We start from the raw sequence: 19,286 nt of genomic DNA, 5'->3' as shown, positions 1-19,286 counted from the left end.
CATTTAGATCTTTCATCCATTTTGAGTTTATCTTTGTGTATGGTGCAAGAGAGTGGTCTAGTTTCATTCTTCTGCATGTGGATGTCCAATTTTCCCAGCACCATTTATTGAAGAGACTGTCTTTTTTCCAGTGGATAGTCTTTCCTGCTCTGTCGAATGTTAGTTGACCATAAAGTTCAGGGTCCACTTCTGGGTTCTCTATTCTGTTCCATTGATCTATGTGTCTGTTTTTGTGCCAGTACCACGCTGTCTTGATGACCACAGCTTTGTAGTACAACCTGAAATCTGGCATTATGATGCCCCCAGCTATTATTTTCTTTTTTAATATTCCCCTGGCTATTTGGGATCTTTTCTGACTCCACACAAATCTGAAGATGATTTTTTCCAACTCTCTGAAGAAAGTCCATGGTATTTTGGTAGGGATTGCATTAAATGTGTACATTGTCCTGGGTAACATTGACATTTTCACAATATTAATTCTTCCAAACCAATGAGCATGGACTATTTTTCCATCTTTTTGTATCTTCCTCCATTTCTTTCAGAAGCGTTCTGTAGTTTTTAGGGTATCGATCCTTTACCTCTTTGGTTAGGTTTATTCCTAGGTATCTTATGCTTTTGGGTGCAATTGTAAATGGGATTGACTCCTTAAATTCTCTTCTTTCAGTCTCATTGTTAGGGTATCGAAATGCCACTGATTTCTGGGCATTGATTTTGTATCCTGCCACACTGCTGAATTGCTGTATGAGTTCTAGCAATCTTGGGGTGGAGTCTTTTGGGTTTTCTATGTACAGTATCATGTCATCTGCAAAGAGGGAGAGTTTGACTTCTTCTTTGCCAATTTGAATGCTATTTATTTCTTTTGGTTGCCTGATTGCTGAGGTTAGGACTTCTAGTACTATGTTGAATAGCAGTGGTGAGAGAGTAGACATCCCTGTCGTGTTCCTGATCTTAGGGGAAAGGCTCCCAGTGTTTCCCCATTGAGAATGATACTTGCTGTGGGCTTTTTGTAGATGGCTTTTAAGATGCTGAGGAATGTTCCCTCTATCCATGACCTTGCACCTAAAGGAGCTGGAGAAGGAACAGCAAATAAAACCTTCACCCAGCAGAAGAAGAGAGTTTATAAAGATTCAAGCAGAACTCAATGAAATAGAGACCAGAAGAACTGTGGAACAGATTAACAAAACCAGGAGTTGGTTCTTTGAAAGAATTAATAAGATACAGAAACCATTGGCTAGCCTTATTAAATAGAAGAGAGAAAAAACTCAAATTAATAAAATCATGAATGAGAAAGGAGAGATCACCACCAATACCAAGGAAATACAAACGATTTAAAAACTTATTATGTGCAGCTATATGCCAGTAAATTAGGCAATCTAGAAAAAATGGACGCATTTCTGGAAAACCACAAACTACCAAAACTGGAACAGGAAGAAATAGAAAACCTGAACAGGCTGATAACCAGGGAGGAGATTGAAGCAGTCATCAACAACCTGCCAAGACACAAAAGTCCAGGGCCAGATGGCTTCCCAGGGGAATTCTATCAAACGTTTAAAGAAGAAACCATACCTATTCTACTAAAGCTGTTCAGAAATATAGAAAGAGATGGAGTACTTCCAAATTCCTTCTATGAGGCCAGCATCACCTTAATTCCAAAACCAGACAAAGACCCCACCAAAAAGAATTATAGACCAATATCCCTGATGAACACAGATGCAGAAATTCTCAACAAGACACTAGCCAATAGGATCCAACAGTACATTAAGAAGATGATTCACCATAACCAAGTGGGATTTAACCCAGGATGCAAGGCTGGTTCAACACTCATAAAGCAATCAGTGTGATAGATCATAGATCATATCAACAAGAGAAAAAACAAGAACCATGTGATCCTCTCAATAGATGCAGAGAAAGCATTTGACAAAATACAGCATCCATACCTGAGCATTTAATGTATTTAAAGAGCTGTTAGGAGGGGAGCAGTACCTGAAACACGGCAAGTTGACCCGAATGCTGATTTTTTTACTTTGTCAAAGGATGAAGACCCTCAGACAGGCAGAGATGTGTCCTCCTCACAGCCCAGAGCAGTGCAGGAGGTGCTCAGGTCCCATGGGAAGGAGGCAGGTGAAGGGCCACAGTGTCTGGTGACCCTGATGATAATGGCATGTGGCAGGGTTAGCGTATTTACAGTCAAACTGCAGAAATGGTAGGTGAGGCATTGATCGGTACAGCACAGTGTGAAATGTTGAATTCTTGACATTGTAAAATGATTGTGAAAACATCATCTTTCATAGCATGGAGTCAATAGCTGATTTTAAATTGATCAACCGAGAAACATCAGTGATGCTCTTTGAATTGATGATGCTTGCTCAGAAACTAAGAAACAAATCGGTGAATGTGACTTTCTGGAGACTGTGTCTGTGGCAGGGCCAGGAAGACGTAATATTTACTCTCAGATTCCCACAGCTGCGTTATGGGTATCTCTGAACAATAACAACAACACAGCATATAAGTAAACAAAATATTTTAACAGAAACCTGTACGTACAGAATGTTCCCACCTCTGTCCACTGCCACTGAGACTCTGAGCCAGAGTAGACTAGCCTCTGGAAGCTCTGCTCTCTTCAGAAGAGGACCTAGTTTTTCTCTTGGGCTGGCTCTGCAGGCTGGAAGCATGCAGATGGACCCGGTTTGTGCATGTCTGGGGACAGAAGTGCCCCTGCCATCACATGCCTGCCCGTCAGGCCCCACTCTCTTTGTGTCTTCAGAGCCGGTGCTTGGACACAGGCGGCGTGAACCCAGCATCACTCATGCTAGGGGAAGGGTTGGGGCGTCAACCGTCCTGGCAGATGTGGGACATGGAGACCAATGTGGGGCAGCCTTGCCACTGGGCCCCAAGTATTTACTGTCTTAAGAAACTTGTTGACACCATCACCCGTCCTCCCTCCCATTTTGTCATCGTAAAAATAGGAAAGCATTTCTCTGATTCCAAGCAATGTTTAACCGAAAAGAATGTCATCCACTGCTGGTGGAAATGTGAAGTATCCCAGCCGCCATGGGAAACAGTTTGGAAGCTCATCAGGCAATGCAGCCCAGGGTGACCACATTCCCCAGCACCTCCACTGCTGGGCAAGCTCATGTCCACACGGAAACTGCTACGCCGACACCACAGCAGCCCAGACACATGTCTGTCGGCTTGAAGAACAGACACACAGGTCATGGCAAGTCTGCACGTGGAATATTACTCACCATGAGAAGGAACGGGCCCTGACCCAGGCTGCAGTGTGGACGAACCTTGAACATTACGCTACGTGAAAGAAGTCAGACTTAAAAGATCACATGTTATGTGATTCTGTTCGTATGAATGTCCAGGAGAGCCAGAGCAATAGAGATGGAAGGTCGGTTAGTGGTTGCCAGGGCCTGGGGGAAGCAGAAAGGATGTCCCAGTAAATAGGTCCACTTTTATCTCAGGGCTTGAAAACGTTCCATCACTTGACTGTGGGGATAGTTGCACAGCCCAATGAGTGTACAAAAAACATGGAATTGTACACTTTAAACAGGTGAATTCCGTGGTATCACAATAAAGCTGTTAAAGTGCAGAAATCAAAACACACACATACACACACAGACACAGACATATACACATAAACAAGTGTGTGACACCCGGATAGGAGGAAACGGCAGGCTTTGGGCATGGCCCTTGGCCCTGGTGTCCACTGCCAGTCATTCTCCAGGTATTCACACAAGTGTTCTCCCAGGTGATCTCCCAAGTGTTCTCCCAGGTGATTGCCCAGGTGTTGTCACAGGTGTTCTCCCGTGTTCTCCCACGTGATCCCTCAGGTGTTCTTCCAGGTGATCTCTCAGATGTTCTCCTAGGTGATCTCCCAGGTATTGTCACGGGTGATCTCCCAGGTGATCTCTCAGGTGACCGCTTGGATGTTGTCACAGGTGATCTCTCAGGTGTTCTCCTAGGTGGTCTCCCAGGTGATCTCTCGGATGTTGTCACAGGTGATCTCCCAGGTGATCTCCCAAGTGTTCTCCCACATGATCCCCCAGGTGTTCTCCCAGGTGATCTCTCAGGTGTTCTCCTTGGTGATCTCCCAGGTGTTATCACAGGTGATCTCCCAGGTGTTCTCCTAGGTAATCTCCCAGGTGTTGTCACAGGTGATCTCCTAAGTGTTCTCCCAGGTGATTTTCCATGTGATCGCTCAGCTAATCCCCCAGGTGTTCTTCTAGGCGATCCCCTATTTGATCTCTCATGTGTTCTCAAAGATGTTTTGCTCTCTTCCTGTTTCTTATTTGGGTCAGATGATAACTGCTCTGGAGATGGGAGTGCCAGGTGAAAACCATTCAGAGGCTGAGGTCTCGTATGGCCCTGGGGCATCCTGCAGACTGCGTGCTTACTTTTGTGTGGCCTCCTGTTTTCTGTGCAGACACACAGGGGTGATGTTCTAGGAGGGTCCGGAGCCAGCTTGGCAACAGCTTGGATCCTTGTCTTCACCAGGGTCCAGGGACTTTCAGTCTTCCAGACATTTCCATAGTACCTCACCTTAGTTTCCTGCATTAAAAAAAAAAAAAAAAATCTCAGCATATTCTTGCTGTCTATGTTTCTGTTACATTCCTTACCCTCCTCCCCTTACTGTAATCTCCTAGAAATTCTTACACAACTAGTGGAAACAAAGCATACAAGAGCAGAAGACTTTGGGCAGCAGAGCCGTGCTGGAAGGTGTGGGGGAAGCACAAACCCTATAGTTTCATTATTTACCTGCTGCAAGTGGGTCTTCCAGCCAGAAATTCTCATTATTCAAGGGCACCCCAGATGCTGCTCACGCTGTGGGGGAAGTGGAGAGCTCCAGGGCAGGTGTGCCTCGATGACAGACTGCCCAAGGGATGGGGCGGGGGGCAGACCCACACGTGTGGCTGGAGTGCCCCAAATGCACAAGGCCAGGCAGGTGGCCCCTGAGAGGGTCCGCCCCCACCAGACCCACAACCATTTCAGCAAGGGGAAGTGGCCAGCATGGATAGATTTGCAGAGTTTCCAAAAGGGCTTTTTTTTTTTTAAAGGTTTGTTTATTTATTTATTTATTTATTTATTTATTTATTTATTTATTTATGATAGACACAGAGAGAGAGAGAGAGAGAGAGAGAGAGAGACAGGCAGAGGGAGAAGCAGGCTCCACCGGGAGCCCGACACGGGACTCGATCCGGGGACTCCAGGATCGCACCCTGGGCCAAAGGCAGGCGCCAAACTGCTGAGCCACCCAGGGATACCCCCCAAAAGGGTTTAAAAGAAATTTGAAATCACTTTATTTTTAAATGGCATCCAGTAACTGAAAATTTAGAGCAGTCTGTATCTCAGGATCACTTTCGACTGAGGGCCCAGACTGAGACTTCAGGGTAGCACTCAGCACACGATGTTGTCTTCACTGGGGCCACGGCCAGAGTCACAGCACCTTTGGATGCCGATGCCAAAGATCTGTGTGTTTTTATGACAGTGGTGGCTGATGGTGGGAAAGTGTCTCCCACTCCCAGGCTCAGAATATTACAGCTTCCTGACAAATGGACACGACAGTCAGGGCAGCAGCACTTTTTCCTGGTGGGTAACTGCAAGGTCACGGAAAGGCTAATGGCCAGCAAGGCCATGGGTGTAGAACTGGTGGGAGCACAGCCCTTGTCTGGTGCAGTTCAGGCACAGAGAATCCCAGCAGGCCCCCTGGGGGCTAGGGACCCTCATTCAGGGCATCAGCTGTCTTTGCTTGAGTCTGTTGGTCTGTTGAGAACAATACGAATAGCAGTTGGAGCAGCCAGCACAGTTCACCATGGTGAGCCTCCTCTGCGGTCCTTTCCCGCCGAGTGACTGCTCAGAGAGGGACGCTCATGACCACTGGTGGCTCTGGCTGGTCCAGCCTTCAGGATAATCTGCAGATAATCTGAGTAATGGTCCCTCCAGTCTTCCTGCAAGGGAAGGAAAAGGAAAGTCTCTTTTTCTGCTAATGCAGAAGCTCCTGATCCTGAGGACACTGTGTGTGCCTTGGTATTGTTTTCCTCAGAGCATTAAGGCTGGGAAACAACAGCTTGTATCTCACATCTTTGGGACCGCAAAAGGCCTGGGTGTGGCTGCATGAACCCTCTCTACCGTGAGGTCTCCATGGGAGACCTGGTGGATGGGCTGGGCTGCAGGCCCCAGGTGCATGCCTCACATGTCGTGTGCCTGCAGGGGTGCAGGGAGGTCATGCTGTGGTTGGGCAGCCCCCAGAGCACCTTTGTGCTGTCTCTTCAGCAGTGGCCATCGGGCTCTGATGTGTTGGCTCAGGTTGGACCAGGTGGAATCCACAGGCTCTGTCCTTGCCTGCTCACCACTGGACGGCTCAGACCCCAAGGGGAGACAGTGGGCTCGCCTCTCAGTGGCAGGAAGTGGGAGGAATCCACGACTGTCTGTTGGGTGTTTGGCAGGTCTTTGACAGCTGAAGTGCATAATCAGGACTCCTTAATCCCTACCCAGGTGGTCATTTTATTCTTGTATTTACTGGTCTGTTAATTTGAGCAAACATTTATAGGATGCCTACTATTTGCCAGACTAGCAGGCTGTTTCAGCTGCTGGAGAAGAAAGGAAGGAGGCCCAGTCCTGTCTCCAGTTCCCCAGGGAGGAGGGAGGAGACAAGCCAGTGGGCCATGGGGCTGGAGGCTGTAGCTGGAGGGTGGAGGTGTGGCTGAGGATCTCTGCTGCATCCCAGTGAGGACTGGTGGCTGGCTCTGCTATCATCCTCGGGGGTCATACCAGCCTCCTTCCCTGGATGTGGGAAGAGATCTAGACATCTCCAGGAGCCGTGGCCATGAGATGCTGGGAGTGCAAATGCTGGTCGCAGCAAGCCGCCCACAGTAAGTGTATGGAGTTCTAGCCTCAGCCAGGTGGGGCACAGAAGGCAGAGTCTCCTTGTTCACACCACCTCCTCTGCTGAGACTTCACAGCGTTTATAATTCATCCCCTGTTTCTCAGGATGGACAGGGCAAGTAGTAGCCACAGGAAGCATGCTTTTGAACCTCCTGTACACAGGCACATGAACGCAGGCACATGCCCAGCCCCTCATCTCCTGCCTCCTGCATGAGGCTGGCAGAGGGTTGCTCTAGAACAGTGTGTCCTCCTGGAGGGTTGGTGTGCTTTTTTCTCAAGTAAATTCTGAGAAGTGTGCGTTTGGCCATGTTTCCACTTGTACCTTGGCTACCAGGGACCTTGGAGCTCAATTGATCACTGACTCGCATATGTTGAGGCTGGATAGATCTAATTTTCCTTTTCATTATATTTTGAAATTTTAATTTCCACGTGAACGGCTTTATTTTTTTAAGATATATATATATATATATATATTTTAAAGATTTTATTTATTTATTCATGAATGACAGAGAGAGAGAGACAGACAGACAGACGGAGAAGCAGGCTCCATGCAGGAAGCCCAATGTGGGACTTTATCCTGGGTCTCCAGGATCACACTCCGGGCTGCAGGCGGCGCTAAACCGCTGCGCCACCGGGACTGCCCAAGATATATATTTTTTTATTTGAGAGAAAGCATGTGTCACAAGCATCAGAAGAAAAGAGAATCCCAAGCAGACCCCTTGCTGAGCACGGAGCCCAACATGGGACTTGATCCCATGACCCTGAGATCATGACCTGACCCGAAACCAAGAATTGGACACTTCACTGACTGTGCCACCCAGGCGCCCCATGAACCGCTTGATTTTACTCTTGTGTTTTACCTACCCCTATTACCTCTTGGAAGAAATCTGAAATGTGTATTAAATAGTTCTTCCTGGCCATGGTCGCCCGGATGCAGAGAAGGCAGGCATCCAGGCAACTCAGCATGGAGTTTTCAGGCTGACTCTTGTCTGCACTAAGAGAAGCTGCTTATAACTTGACTTAGAAATCCAGTTTTGTCTGTTTTTATGGAGTTTTCTATTTAATATCAAGTGATAAAATATTAAAAAATATATTAACATATTAAAAACATATTAAAAAATATATTCAAAAACCTATATTCAGGATAATAGAATATTTTAGTCATGAAAGTGATGTTTTTGGGGGAATAGACTCTTATGTTGCTATGATAAGCTGTGCTGGCTACCAGGATCTGGACCCACGTCAGTGTGCTGAGCCGGAGTGACTGTGTAAATTCTCCCACGATGTTGCCTTCCACAAGTGGAGCTCCCGAGTTGGGGAGGACCCACTAGCGCTGTGTGGACATGGTACATCTGAGCATGTCCAGAGAGAACACCCAAGGCTCACGGGCGAACTGTCAGTAGGGCTCTCATCCACAGGCTCCTCTCCTCTCTCCTCCACGCCCCTCTTCCTGAGGTTGTACTGGGTGCTGTGCATGGGGTGAGCGGCCGCCATGCTGGGTGCTGTGTGCAAGGTCAGTGACCTCTGAGCTGGGTGCTGGGTGCTATGTGTGAGGTCAGTGGCCTCTGTACTGGGTGCTGTGTGCTTGGTGCTTGTGAGAGGTCAGTGGCCTCCATGCTGTATGCTAGGTGCTTACATGAGGTCGGTGGCCTCCATGCTGTGTGCTGTGTGTTGAGTGCTTGTGTGGGGTCGGCAGCCTCCATGCTGGGTGCTGTGTGCTGGGTGCTTGTGCAAGGTCAACGGCCTCTGTGCTGTGTGCTGGGTGCTTGTGTGAGGTCAGCAACCTCCGTGCTTGGTGCCGTGTGCTGGGTGCTTGTGTGAGGTCAGGCAACCTCCGTGCTGGGTGCTGTGTGCTGGGTGCTTGTATGAGGTCGGCAGCCTCCATGCTGGGTGCTGTGTGCTGGGTGCTTGTATGAGGTTGGCAGCCTCTGTGCTAGGGTACTGGAGGGAAGCAAACAAGATCCGGCTCTCAGAGGGGAGGTGGCTGAGAGCCACCGCAGAGTTTGTGGTGCTGGGGTCTGCACCTCCTGTAGTGTCTCTCAGGGCACACACAGCCCCGTTCCTGGGCACCCCAGAGTGTCCTGACGGGGCAGGGGCCCCCTCAGGAGGCTGAACACCCCCTGGCGGCAGCGAAGTGTGGGCGTCCACATGTGGGGGCTCCCTCTCTGGGGGTTTGTGGCCCGGGAAGTGCTGCCCGTGGAGGCTCAGGACTGTGGCCTCAGGATCAGCCTCGGGCTTCCGGCCCTGTGCCTGGTTCCTGAGGTGGGAACCGAGTTTGCTCTTTCCAGGTCTTTAGTTCCCCACGTTTTAAGGGCTGCCTTTATTCTGTTGGTAAATGAGGTGCTTGGGGATGGAGTCCGGGTCCTGACGTTCTGCCCTTGTCACAGTTGCGGGTGCAGAGTGTATGCCCCAGACACAGTTGGTCGGAAAAAGACTCATGAAAATGATCCTAATGTAGTTCTTAAAATGAAACCAATGTTTACCCTTCTTTTACCTGGTGGTCATTTATTCATTCATCCATTCACTCAACAATTCAGCACCTACTGTATACTGGAACAGCTTTACTCTCCTATGTCAATGTCTCCATGTGCTGAGAAAGGACATGCTTTTCCTCAGGGACAGAAAGGCAGGGAAATGACCTCTGGCCTTTGGGGTAAGTAGTCAGCATGGAGGAAGATGGATGGTTGGGGTGGGACAGCTGAGAGCTGGGATGTCATCCCTGCCCTGCGGTGGGGCCCCAGGCAGGGGCTCAGGATGACCCCTCGTTCTCAGCCTTTTTGGTCCAGAGAGGCCCCCAACTGTAGGGGGCAGAGGACGTGGCTGGGGGTGCCACCCGCTGGGCCCCCCTCCTGGTCCTCGTGGCCTGTCAGTGCCAGCTCGCTGCGGCCCTGCCGTCTCGCCAGTGGGCTTGTGTCTGGGGCCAGCAGGGTGGGGCGGATGCGGCCCAGTCCGTGTTCACACTGCGTGTCCACGGTGTCAGGTGTCTCATCTTTTCCTTCTCTCTTTGAGGAATGTCAGCTACTATTGCTCATGTTCTGAGGTTCTTTGGAGACTAAACAGGAACAAAACCCTAGTTCTCTATTTTCCACCAGCGATCATCTCCTATGAGACTTTCAAACAAGTTTCCTTTCTCCTTTTAAGAAACACAGGAACTTGCAGCTAAATATCTCATTTGCTGCAAAAAAAATTCTGAAGGGCAGCATGGTCAGCCCTGATTCCCATCATAAAGATGTCAGCTGAAAGTACACAACGTCGGGCTGGTTTTAAGGTTAAACATTTGTGAATGCTGCACAAGTGGTCAGTTCCCAAAGCAGAACCGGGAAGGAAGACAGAAAGCGCTTGTTTGGAGCCTGCCAGGTGTGCGGTGATGGCCTTGTTGGGTCAGCTTGGCAGATGGAGCCCTGTGTCTGCCCTCTTGCCCTCACCGCCTGCCGCCTCTCTGCATGTGTTGGCGAACCTTGCCATCCCCTCTGGTGCCCGTGGAACGGTCACCCAGCCTGCACGTGCACGTGACCTTTCCCATCTGCCAGGAGCCTTCTGAAAGTCTCCTTTTTGACATTTAACACCTGACTTGAGGTTGACTCAGATTCACATGCATCTTAGCAGGTTGGCCGTGTTTTTACGTGCTCCATGCGTGGACATAGTGTGTCTGGAACACTGTAATGTTGAGGTGGCTCTACAAGAAACATTCATCGTTATTTCTCTCTCTTCACCACTAAGAGCCCTTGATGATTCCCCAAAGGAAAAAAACTCTGGATTCTTTTAAATTAAAAGCTTCTTGGGGGATCCCTGGGTGGCTCAGCGGTTTGGTGCCTGCCTTGGGCCTAGGGCCTGATCCTGGAGTCCCGGGATCGAGTCCCACATCGGGCTCTTGCATGGAGCCTGCCTCTCCCTCTGCCTGTGTCTCTGCCTCTCTCTCTCTCTGTGTCTCTCATGAATAAATAAATAAAAATCTTAAAAAAATAGATTAATTAAAAGCTTCTTGGAGCTGGAGGAGCCTTGGAGAGCTAGTGTGTCCTCCTGCCCTTGCCATCCTGGACAGTTGGCTCTCATCCCAGCTGCGGGCAGGAGGGACCCATGCGCTGCCCTGGGGTGTGTGACTGACATTACATGCAAGTCCAGAAAGCTTCAGCGACACGGAGCTAACCCTGCCTCCTGAGGCCCTGGCGTGCCCACTCGCAAACTGGCACCTTTTAAATGAGCTGGCTTCCCGCAAGTGCGCTGTAGCGTCTGCTTCCGGGGAGTTCCGCAGCAGAGGGTGTGTGTGCCGCGTGTTCTGGTGCTGAGCTCCGACGGACTCGTGCTCTGGTTCGGGGTTGGTTTCTGTTGCTTCTTCCGTTTTGACAAGACTGAGGCAGTTTGGTCCTTCGTGCTGCTCCAGGCGTTACCGGCCGTGCCCAGGCTGTTGTTGGCATGGGACCGGGCCCTGGGAGCCGCCCCATCTCCTGAGCCCTGGGCTGCCCGCGGGGGTCCCCACCGGCCGCAGGGACCGGAGGCCCCTGACAGGCAGGAGGGTGTCCGAGGCTTTCCTTCCTCAGAGGTGTCTCCAGGCGTCCGCGAGGTCCCGGTGTTGATACTGTTCTCTAGACAGACCCAGGGCCGCACGCAGAGTTGTGTTGTTGCAGGGCCGTGGGCTTGCCCGTGCCGCTGCCGAGGTCCTTCCGTGTGGGGAGGGGCCGCGGAGGGAGCCCTTTGACCTGCAGCAGCGTCCCCTTGGGATTACTTCTGGCTGGCCAATCTTCCGTACTTTAGACCAGGAGGAGCGCCTGGGGCTCAGGTCGCGATCCCGGCCCGGCCCGGGGAGTGAGTCCTGCATTGGGCTCCCTGCCCAGAGGAGGGTCTCCCCCTCCCCCTGCTTCTTGTGCTCTCTCTCTCTCTCTCTCTCCGTCAAATAAATAAATACAATCTTAGAAAAAAACCCCAAACAGGTGGAGTTTATAGTTTTCTCAATAAAAAACAGTCCTTCTCCCTCATTATTGCCCCAACTGTCAAATCAGATTCAGAATGAAAATCGACCCAGGGAATGAATGGATAAGCAGCAGATCCATCCTCAGTCTTGACAGGGAGGAAGATCCTGACACCTGCTACAACACCCGTGGGCCTTGAGGGCATCCCTGGGAGGACAAATACTGATGAGCCCGCATCCGAGTTACCTAGAAGAGCCAGGTCACAGACACACGGTGCGGGGCAGGGACGACATGTCTCGTGAAGGCGGAGCTTCAGTTTTGCAGGATGAGAAAGTTGCAGAGACTGGTCGCACAGCAGTGTAAATATGCTCAATGCTACTAAACTCTACACTTAAAGGTGGTTAAGACGACAAATTTTAGGGTATAAGCATCATCCTATAATTTAAACATTAAAGAAATTAATTTAGCAGATTAAAGAAATTAAGGGGGCTACTGTGAACAAAACAAAACAAATAATCCTAATTGGTAGGCTGATGGATTCCTACTTTTATCAGTTGGTTTTGGAGGTTGTATGTTAGCTTGTGTTCCAATACCAGGGGTGGCACCATCTGTGGCATCTCAACTTGTGGTGGCAGAGAACCAGGATTATGAAGAGCTAGGAGTGTGCAAGAGGGAGAGCAGGTGCATTGCTGTGAAATAAGTTCATTATTCGGAAATGTGCCTGTGATCAGCAAGGGAACTAGATAATTCTGTTCTGCTAACTTGATGGTGTATCGACATTTGCTTTTTAGGTGAAGCCAAAAATCTTCCGACTTACCCGGGGCCGAACAAGATGCGAGATTGCTACTGCACCGTGAACCTTGACCGGGAGGAAGTTTTCAGGACCAAAATCGTGGAGAAGTCGCTCTGGTAATGTCTGTGTAGCTTTCTTGATAAGTTTTCCTCATGTGGAGAGCACTGTGAACATGGGTGCTGTTTGCCACCGTCCGTGGGGTGTGTCCACCTTGGCAGTGGAATGACCCTTTTCCCAGGTGCCTGCTCCTGGGGCACACGTGGGCACCTTCTAGTCACATGAGCGGCAAGGCCCGTGCCATGCACAGTGCAAGTCAAGCACTTTGAGAAGCTGAATGTTTGGAAGGTTTTTGTTTTGTTTTGTTTCTTTTTTAACACCTTCCTTTAGATGTTCTAGGAAGGACACATCTGAGATGGGCGTGGAGGTAAATACTCAGTGAGGAAAGGGGCCTGGACCGTGTTCACTGACCAGAGGAGGTCTGCAGAAGGAGCAGCACCTAATGGGCCCTCAGATTGAGGAATTTGCCAGACAGTGGGATCAGCTATGAAGGGCACTTGTCACCCAAGGGCTTGTGGAGACACAGGCATCTGCCCAGGATGTGGAGGGTGGGCCAGAATGTGCGTTTCTACCAGGCTCCCTGGGGTGAGGCCCCCAGGCCACACCCCGGGGATGGGAGGGCACCCTGCAGGTCGAGTACTTTACACAGGGGATGGATCCAGAAATGTGAGGTTAGCAGGGCAAGGGGACCGTGGTTTGCAGCCGGGTGAAGCAGCCAAGGCTATTAGTGGGGTCCTGAGTGAGTCATGTATCACCGGGCAGTTAAGAGAGTGGGGAAGGCCCCACAAAGCCCCGACTCCACCTTCAGGCTTAGGATTGTGGGTTGTGTGTGTCCATGCACACAGCTGCTCTGGATTTGAGAACATTTTTAGCAGATGAATTATATCCTTGCATATTACTCCTTTTAAGACAGCACAGCACATTCAGACCACTGACCAAAGTCAGTCTTTACAGAATTGTTAGAGGTCTCATGCCCCTGAAACGTGGGGACTGCTGTCATTCCCCATGTGCATGGTGGCCGCCAGCACCCAGAGGCTTACCCCGGAGGCCACACAGTCGTAGTTGACGCTCCGTGTGCTCTAGATTCTCGGAAGCAGCCTGTGGAAGGAAAACGAGGAGCCTGAGACATGTCAGGAGTGGAGTCTGGCTTTGTGGCTGAGGATGAAGGTGGTGCCAGGGATGATGCTCCTGTGACCTCCTGGGTCACTTTTGTTGCCCCGATGGAACATAAACCCTTCTTGTGTTTACACAGTTGAAGCTGGAGCCCACAGGTCACAAAATCAGAAGGTGACCGTGGCCTCAGGGAAGCCGGGCCCTCCTCAGATCTGCTGAGCCTAGACCTCTGGGAAGAGTCTGTTTGGGAATCTCTATTCTAGGTGAGGTTGTGAACGGGGGTCACGGTCCTCAAAACATTTTAGACAAGTTTAGAAATAGAAACCATGGTTCCTGGCTTTGGCGGACCTAGAAAATGTGCTTCTGGAGCAGGAAACGGAGGCTCAGAGATCAATGAAGATAATGATGTGGTAATCCTGTCCTGTCGGAAAATCTGAGAAATAGCCAGAATCAGGTGAACTGATGTAGTGGTCCAGACTCGGCGGAATGTTCATGCTCTCCTTACAGTTTTAATTAACTTGGCTATTTTTGTTATTTATTAGTTCAGCGAATATTTATCATTTTAAGGTTTGTTTATTTGTTTTAGAGAGCACGCACGAGCACATATGTTGGGGGTGGGGGTGGCGGGGCAGAGAGAGAATCTGGAGCAGACCCTCGCTAAGCCTGGAGCCTAGTCCGATCCCACGATCCTGAGGTCATGACCCGAGCTGAAACCAAGAGTCAGACTCTCAACGAACTGAGCCACCAGGTGCCCCTCAACGAGTGTTGATCGAGTGCCTATTAACACACAGACAAGGAGAGGGTGCCGTAAAAGAAGGTTAAAACTGACGGGAAAGAAAGACTCCAAAGGAATCACTGCAGGAACTTAAAAAAGTGGGTGCATTAGGCCATTTGGTATTGAAACAAAAGCCGTGTTCACACTGGTGGATCGTGCGGGCTGGTACCCCCAACGTTCTGCTCAATGTTGTGAGGGCAAAAAGGGAAATAAACGCATCTGTAAAAGAAGTTAGCAAGGAACATTGCTGCCGCTGCTTGCTGCCAAACATTTGAAACCAAAAACTAGCTGTCTTGTGGGTTTGCAGGCCTGAATCCCCGTCTGTGGCCCACAGATCTCCGTCCGTGAACATGGGTTGCGGCAGTGCTAGACTAGTGGTTGATAATGTACACTGAGCGATGAAGTGCCAGTGGAAGCAAATCCAGATGTGCCCTTCGGTCCAGGCTTGGAAGAACCTTGCTCTGTGACCTCTGAGGAGAAGATACAGAAGGAAATGGGAGGGATGAGAGGTTTGGGGTCAGAACAGAATGGTGTTCACACATGTCTCACAAGGACTCCTGAGGTGAGGGGAAGAGGGTGGGAGCCTGGGCGAGGGTAGCTGGAAGAAGGCGGTATTGTGAGATTCCGGCCCGAGTGGCCCTGGTTGGAGGGCAGAGCCCAGGAGCAGAAGCCCCACATGGAGGCCTCTGCCAGCGTAGAGGCCCGAGGAGGAAAGCCAGGCTCCGAGGATGACTGCCAGCACGAAGGCAGTGGGCACAGAGGGAGCCATGCTGGCGATGCTGAGGGCCACCTGTGTGGGTGGGTCAGTGGTTGTTGCCTCCCCTGACATGTTCCCACTGGCCTCAACATTTCCTCTCAGGCTGGATGCTCCATTTGGCGAAGTCACTGTGGAAAAAAGCCTCCAGCTGGTCTCTGAACTCAGAGCTAGAGGGCTTGGTGGCCTGGCCGGGCACCTGGGCAGGGTCAGCCTCCAGCTCAGTGGCATCCTGGAGCCATCCTCAGACGTGGCGGGAGGCGCCAACAGGATGCGTGGCAGAGAAGGGGACGTGCATCTCCCCAACTTCTTGCCAGCAGAGGGTTGTCCCTGGGGCCCCTGGGTGGCGACCACGTGGCACGAGTGTCCCTGGCACTCAGTAGGGATCACTCGGCAGATGCCGTAGGGAAAGGCCCTAGTTTGTTCTGTTCTTCCTCTCTGTATGGAGAGCAGGGCTGGGGGCCTGCTGCTGATGGAAGACTCGTTGGGTGGGACACTTGGGAGCACGAGCTCTTTCCTCCTGGCCTTGTCTGTGGTCCAGAAAAGTGGTTTTGGGCAAAGCTTGTTTTACTAGGAAGAATACTTCCCTGACGTTGAGAGTGAACTTTGTTCACATGTAACTTTCATGGCTTGATCGTGTCAGCACCTCAGTGGCAGCTCGGGGTCTCCTGTTTAAACCCGAGGCTCTAGGACACTGGGCTGGCAAGGATCGGGGCTCAGGGCAGCTGCCCATACTGGGTGGCAGGCGCATCTGCTGAACGCCTTCTGGGACCCCACCAGGAGGGTCTGCCTCCTGCTTCTGGAACAGGGGTGGGGAAGGTTCCATCATGGAGGAAATCACCATTCTGTCCAGAAAAAGGGGCTTACCCACGTGCCACGCACAAAAGAGGTTAACAACAAGACCTCCTGAGTGCTGGGTTAGCCCACTCATTCTCGAGAGTATTTCAGAGTGGTCTCATTATTTTTCTGTCAACATATGTGCTTATTGTGAGGAGGGCATTGCCTACCTTTTCCCACAAAATCCCCACAAAATGTAAGAAGAGCTCCTGTCCTGGAGAGGAGCTGCCCCAGGCTTCCTGATCTGACCGTCAGCTTCTCCGGCAGCCACTCTGACGGGTGGGGACGCTGCCCTGGGACCCCCTCTCACGGGGTCTCATGTGTGTTGCCGTCTGGGGGGATCGCCCGACCACCTGGCCTGCAGCCCCCTCTGGTCTTCCCGCAGAGGCCGGGCTCTGGTGCCTCCTCATGTCCACACGGAATGGGGCTCTCTCTGCTGTTACCGGCAGGTCACAGACTGCATTCACAGTAGGGTTCCTTTTGTTCAAAAATTGGGATTGTTCCAAAAATGGCCTGGAATATGTGGACATAAATGTCAGTGTGGTTATTTGGCAGGGGGAGGGGTGTGGGATTATGGGGGGTATTTTTGTTCTTTTGTTAGTATGTTTTTGGTTTTGCTTTTTTACATAAAATTAAAAGTTAGACAGTAAAATAACCACTTTCTGCAGGAAAGTGAGGAGGAGCTAGCTCATCACCATGTTTATGGACAGGGGCATGATTATAGCGCCCACATCCTGTCGTTCTTGCTGAAAACGTTCCCTGAGGAAAGGTCGCTCCCAGGCAGGGTGGGTGTGCACTTCCAATCTGGAGTTGAGGGTGCGAGTGGGTCTGTGACGTGACCGTGCCTTTCTGCTCACCCTGGAAGCTGATGGTTGCTCAGAAGCCAGCCCTACAGCGTGCCAGGACCTGCCCCAACAAGGACGCCCCCGTCCTCGGGGCCCCATAGTCCTAGGGGAGGAGCCATCTGGGCCTAGACCCTGAAAGGGACAGCAAGGAGTCTGTGGTTTGGGAGGATAGATTTCAGTTTCTTGGAAGGTTTTAATAAAACCCAAGCTGTTGATGAGCAAACACTGATTTATGAAGCTGTTATGTTTGATTTATGAACACATAACAGTTTCTCCTAACATTTACTTTTATCTCTAATTTCTCCAGTTAAATTTAAAAGAAGTCTTTTGGACATAAATGCAGGCTTTAGGCCCAGACAATCCTTGCCAGCTGGAATAGGTGAATTCATGCCTCACAATCTTAGGGTGCTCCAGGCAGGGACCTGTCCCCCCAGCATCCCAGGATGCTCCAAGCGGGGACCCATCCCCCCAGCGCTCTGGAGTGCTCCAGGTGGGGGTCTGTCTCTCCATGGTCCCCTAGTGCTCTAGGAAGAATCCCAATCCTGGTGCTTTGGGAAGAGTGTGGGCAGCTCTGAGTGTGTTCCTGCCTAGTGCTGTGCCTGCCGGATGCTGAGCTGGGGCTCCTCTGGCCCTGCCTGTCAGGCCACCCTCTCAAATGTCCTCACTGTCCTTGTGGTCTGCAGTGGCCATCGTGGACTCATCGGTGCTTCATGGCCAGCACCCCAGCCCTGCGCCCTCCAGTGCAGGCAGTGACTGGTCCAGGTGACTTGTGGGCAGTGCCCAGGCAGGAACTTCTGCCCAACATGGGGACAAACTCTGTGATCCCACCTCAGATTCTCCCCTTCCTGGAGGAGGCTTAGCTACATCCCTCCTGTCCCCGCTGCAAGAGTGCAAGATGCATATCTTCAGACTGTCCTTCGTGGGATCAGAGTGGCTTTCTGTCTTTGTGGGATCAGCCTCCCTGGGGCTGCTGTGAGCAGGTCGGGTTGTGACATGAGTTGGGGCTGGCGTTCAGCACAGAGGCCGGGTATCCTGCCTCCCAGGCAGGTGCCACATCTCATTGGAAGGGCAAGGCTCTGTGGCGAAGGCTCTCGGGTGCTGGGGAGCCAGGTCACACAGGGATTTAAAGGAGGTTTGAGGGAAGTGAGAAACCAGGTTTTCTTCATGCGCTGAGAGCCTGTGGAGGTAACTGGCAACAGAGGCCTGTGTCTCTGGGGCTCCTTTCTGAGCCCACCTGCTGCACACGGACACACGGATGCTTCGGGCTCAGTGGTCCCTGTGGGCTGTGCCCACACACAGCTTCCTTGGTATTTCTTGTTCTTCTCCTATGGACGTTTCAATAGTATTTGATATAATGAAATTTTAATCCGGCTTTTATTTAGTGATTTAGCCACATTTTATTAGCTGCATTCTCAGCTGTGTGGAGATGGGCTGGTGCCCTTTTTGGAAAACCCGTCCTGCCTGCCTGGCATCCAGGTCCTGTTGGGCTGTGGGCTGGACCTGAGTCCCTCTGGGAGCCTGCACCCATGGCTTCTGGAGGCTCTACCCTCAGCCTGGCCTTCTCTGTGGCACATCTACAGCTTCCACCTTGAGGCAGGAATAGTCCTAGTGGGGCTGCTTGTTCTTGGGCACGCAGCCTCTCCAGCTACCCCCAATCTGGAGCAGCTCAGGCAGCCTGCCCGTCCACCCCCCTCCGCCCCTCCGCCCGCCCCCTTGCCCCCCTGCCCCTCTGCCTGTCCGCCCCCCTCTGCGCCCGTCCGCCCCCCTGCCTGTCCGCCCCTCCGCCCCTCCACCCAGATGTTGGGAAATGCACTTGGGCGTTTGCGACACAGCATGAAACCAGAGAAAACCAGGCGCACAGCTGTTTTCTTGTGAGCAGGCCCCATGGCCGCAGGGCTAGCAGCCTGGGTGTGGGCGGTGCACCGCGGGCCCCGCGCAAATGCTGGGAAGTGACTCACGGAGAAGGCTGCGGTTTCTCCACGGGTCCCAGAGGCGGCCCTGTCTGACCCTCGAGGCTGCACATCTGGGCTCTGGGGGGAGTGGGAGGAAGGCAGGCCATTTCCCTTGTTGGAGTTGCTTACAGATCAGCTCCGTGTCTGGTGGGAGGTGTTTTCTTTTCTCCTTGTGAGACTTCCCTGGATTTGGTGAAACCCCATTTGAGCTTCTCGCAGTAATTACAGAAGGAAAGAGCTTGTCACTCTGGCCAGCCTTGGGGGTGGATGCTGCGGCACACGTTAATTTCCTTCTGTCAGATAGCAGTATTTAAGGCGAGCCAAGTCCTCTGGGCTGCTTTTTTCTTTATTTGGAAAGAGGGTTC

The 19,286-nt window shown here is 51.3% G+C and overlaps 1 protein-coding gene and 1 long non-coding RNA gene across 2 annotated transcripts in view; one reads left to right on the top strand and one right to left on the bottom strand.

Moving 5' to 3' along the window:
• RASA3 (RAS p21 protein activator 3) overlaps nucleotides 1-19,286 on the top strand; it is a 108,822-nt gene that overhangs the window by 34,792 nt on the left and 54,744 nt on the right. Inside the window, exons 2-3 of the mRNA XM_038570139.1 lie at nucleotides 12,587-12,704; nucleotide 14,522. Of these exons, the coding sequence (XP_038426067.1) occupies nucleotides 12,587-12,704; nucleotide 14,522 (119 nt within the window). The remainder of the gene's footprint in view (nucleotides 1-12,586; nucleotides 12,705-14,521; nucleotides 14,523-19,286) is intronic.
• On the bottom strand, nucleotides 2,507-19,249 carry LOC119865246. Its single transcript, XR_005376640.1, has 2 exons — nucleotides 18,928-19,249; nucleotides 2,507-4,554 (listed from the first exon to the last, which is right to left on the bottom strand). It is a non-coding gene; the product is annotated as an uncharacterized LOC119865246 (long non-coding RNA).

The sequence above is a fragment of the Canis lupus genome, chromosome 22 (genome assembly GCF_011100685.1).
Source record: "Canis lupus familiaris isolate Mischka breed German Shepherd chromosome 22, alternate assembly UU_Cfam_GSD_1.0, whole genome shotgun sequence".
Taxonomy (NCBI): domain Eukaryota; kingdom Metazoa; phylum Chordata; class Mammalia; order Carnivora; family Canidae; genus Canis; species Canis lupus.
This window is presented reverse-complemented; position numbering and strand designations above follow the sequence as displayed.